Here is a 3,958-nt window from a genome sequence, read left to right as displayed (position 1 = left end):
AGGGCATCTCCACCGACCACCAGTACAGGTATTCCTCTATGCATAGATTACTCATGTAAATTATTGAAATGAAATGTTCACTATAAGTTGTAAGGATTAGAATGTAAATGGTAAATTATCATTGTTTAGATGTCTTGTAAGAAAGGATAAAATTATCATTGTTTAAATGTCTTGTAAGAAAGTAAATTATTGCCTCTTATTGTATTTAATTTCCAGAGAAAATAGATCTGTTAGAAGACCCTAGGATAGGGCCTTACACATGGTATCAGAGCCTTGGTTCAAAATCTGGACCCAAAACCCACTAAACCCAAATTCCGCTATAAAGAGCTTGTAACCCTCATAAGGACTTGTAATCCTAATATATATGTATATATATAACAATTTGCTTTTAGATTGAAAATGATACATTAACTTTTACCTCTGTTAAAGAAACCAAAGACTTTAAAATGATTTCGCTTAACAACCATTTGATCATTCTTATGCCATCAGCGCTCTCTTTAATGCAAAACCACTGCGAAAGAGAGCAAGATCACAAACACAAATCCATGCTTCAAACATGAGATTGCTCCGGTCTTTTAGGAATGCTAAAGTCGATTACAATTTTTATGGCTCAATGTCAGAGGAAGAAGCTGATCTGGTTCCATCATAGAGTCGAGGCCATTAACATTTATTCTAACACCAAGATAACTGATATTCTGCCCGAATTCGGTTATAGAAAGAGTTCTTATGGAAGCGACACTGGGCAACGCAACGAAACACTTCACTTATTGCAGACGAAAGGCATTCATGCAAACTTCTCCACTTATGTTTTTCTCTTGCAGCTCTGCTTAAATAATAAGTCTCCATCCCAAGGGAAATTAGTCCATTCTCACATCATTCAAACGGGATTTAATCCAGATATGTATTTGGGTAACATGCTTGTGATAATGGATATCAAGTGTGAAAATCTGGAGGATGCCCGCAAAGTGTTTGACGAAATACCCGAACGAAATGTTGTCTCGTGGACTGCCATGATTTCAGCTTATGCGAGCCATGGATTTGTTAAGGAAGCATTGAAACTGTTTTTCCGAATGAGACAAACAGGTGTTCAACCCAATCAGTTCAGTTATTCAAGCATTCTCCCCGCTTGTGCGAACTTGGCAGCTCTGGAACATGGGAAGGAGATCCACGGGGATATCATTAAAACTGGGTTTCATTCTGATGTATTTGTGGGGAGTGCCCGGTCCAAACTAGGTTTATTTCTTCGACTGGGTTTGATTTTTTTACCAAGCTTTCTTCAGAGACAGTCACATTGGCGGTGGACATATTTCTATTTTTATAATTTTGATGCTATATGGTTTAGATTTTTCTTCTGGTTACTTTCAAGACATCTAAGTCTCCTTTTCTGAATAGATCTTATTATGTTTCCTTGGATCGTACAGGACATAGTTTTTTCCTTATTTTGGTGATGACATACTGATGAGGAAATATGTGGCATTTAGATTATGTTTTGAATCCTTTGAGGATATTGCCAGGATTATTTAATATAAAATCCATTGCTTTTCTTCCTCGAAAAAAAAAACTCGAATCAGAGCAACGTGGGAGACGTACACGCCGCCCTGGGCGAAACATCACAATGTGACTATTTATGTCAAATGCGAGAGAACCATGGTGGCATACGTGCTTCCTATGACATGCAAGGAAGAGGATTATATCATTACAGAGTGTGGAAGTGATAAAGGTAACTGGAACAATAGGTAACTATCTTATCTCACCTGCATCAAATTCAAGGGAAGACGGTGTGATATGGGTGTGAGCCTAAGGGCCTGTTCTGCAAGATCTCAAGCAATAGAAACAAAGGAAATTTGAGGTCTATTCCACACCAATTTGCTGCAATATGCTAACTCTGGAAACTACCATAATCCACAACGGTTGGCCCTGAATTCTAGAGTAAATGATGTGCTTCAGGTCTCAAGAGTCAAAACGTATCTCCATTCAGTGAGGAAGGTGACTGAACCAGGCTTTCGATTAATCCCTTCTTCATCCATTGCATTAACAATGGCCAACATATAAATTGAGTCTGCCATTGAAATCCAAATGTTTGAGCGTATCTTAACTTTCCCAAACACTGAGACCTGACCTTTTGACTTGAATTCTAAGATCCACATGTCATGGCTTGTAAAGTGCCTAATAATTTTTAGTTATCCATCATATGATATACTATGGGATGGGTGATAGTCCGTCCTTTTCCTCTTAGCTTCTGCATCCCCAGATAGGAGGTATCAATTGCTAAATGGTCCATTGGGTAATTTCACACTCTTAGGACATGATAATGCTCATTGGAGTCTTGTCTATTTGCCTCAATTGGTATTTTCAATATAAGCCTTGCCAAACTTCAGTCCAATGGGGTGGTGGAGTTGTGCATATTTCTAATTATAATGTCTTAGTCTCAAATGACTATCAGGTTCCTTATACACCTTGGATCAATGATCTTAAATCCTTGATAAAGGGTTTAATAAAGGGCTAATGCTTCAACCTGGTTATTAGATGCCATCCTAATGCCCATTCAAAAATTATTTCTTGTTGTCCGTCGGGATTGTTGTCTACAGTTGCCTTTCAAAGCTTCATCAAAGAAAAGAGCAGACTTTCTCTGCAATGTCAACCAACTTTGAAATTCATCTTCTAGGTGGATTTGCCATGGTGCCCTATGACTGGGTCTTTCCATGATACTTCTTGGATTCTGGATATCTCCCATCAAAAGATCCTTAAGCCAAATTTTCTCTTCTTACTCTAGCATCATCACATTATGGCCTTTCAATCCTTTAACGCAGATTCCTTCTAACAGGAGGCCACAAGGTTTCACTGCCTCTATTCTAGGGGTGGTGTTCTTTTGCTGAAAGATGGCTCTGCTTCTAGCTAACCATATTTCCTGAAAAATAAACTTAGGTGATTTCCATTCAGGCCCTTTTTACAATTGGCTTATTCAGAAATGTTCCATTATATATTTTGTTCCAAGTAATTAACATTTCACTCTAGGACAGAGGAAGAGCAATTGTATACTCAATTTCTGCAAATGTATCCACCTGATTGGAGAACAACTGGCCAAAGAAGCGATGCCACTGGGATTCCTCTAAAGAACTGCATGATGCACATTGAGAGGGTCCTTTTATTTGTTTTTGGGAGGTTATTAGCAACTAACACTGAACAACCTTTGATGTACCATGATCTAGAAGAGCATATTTACTTTTGGCAAACCATCTCCTCTCCAGATGGGTTTCCAAATCATTGATCAAGTAGGTGAAGGAAGGGATCTTACACGTGGATCAATGAGTGCTTTTTGCACTTTGGGTCCGGAGGTCCAGAGTTGTCGTCAGCATGCTCACTTATGGGTCTGAAGTCAGTTAAATGTCCTGTTGCAGCTGTTGTCGTCACGTCCATCTTTTCTGACCTTAGTCAAGTTTTATCAGCAGCCAATCAATTTCTGTGACTTAGCAACTATGGAGTGGCTTCTGGTCCCCAGAGGATCTTGGTATTGTCATTTGTCTACAGTTTGAGTTGTATTGAATCACCTGCTGGTTCTTTCAAGGTCGCAGGTTGTTATGCATGGATGTTTGACCTGGTATTCTTTAGAAGAGTTAAGATAGTATTAAGGGTTAGATACGTTGACCTAGTAGAGATCTTTTGATTTTCTAGTAAGAAAAACCTGTGGAACATGTTTGAAGTATACTTCTTTTCCATTACTGGCACCATATAATTGCAGAAGTTTTATCCACTATCTTTCTAGGATCGTGAAGTACTTCTGTGTTTCTAGGATTGTGAGATGGGTTCCTATTTAGTGGTGTCGTTTTGTTTTGTTTGAATGTTTCATTGCAGGGAATCTGTTAGGAGTTTTTGATCTTTGATGCACAATTCATCTTATGCTCAAGCATAACACATGTCTTGGTTCTAGTAATTTTAGGCGTGTATGGTAAGGTGCAAT

At 38.6% G+C, this 3,958-nt stretch overlaps 1 protein-coding gene across 1 annotated transcript; it reads left to right on the top strand.

Moving 5' to 3' along the window:
• The first annotated feature begins 605 nt into the window (after positions 1–605).
• LOC149164435 (putative pentatricopeptide repeat-containing protein At3g13770, mitochondrial) lies at positions 606–1,374 on the top strand. Its single transcript, XM_089429479.1, has 2 exons — positions 606–1,233; positions 1,343–1,374. Exons 1-2 carry the CDS (start codon positions 606–608, stop codon positions 1,372–1,374), a joined length of 660 nt encoding a protein of 219 aa, XP_089285605.1.
• Positions 1,375–3,958: the final 2,584 nt, after the last annotated feature.

This window comes from Pinus tabuliformis, chromosome 5_1 (genome assembly GCF_031772625.1).
Source record: "Pinus tabuliformis cultivar Carrire ecotype Pingquan chromosome 5_1, CPIR1, whole genome shotgun sequence".
In the NCBI taxonomy this organism is placed as follows: Eukaryota; Viridiplantae; Streptophyta; class Pinopsida; order Pinales; family Pinaceae; genus Pinus; species Pinus tabuliformis.
This window is presented reverse-complemented; position numbering and strand designations above follow the sequence as displayed.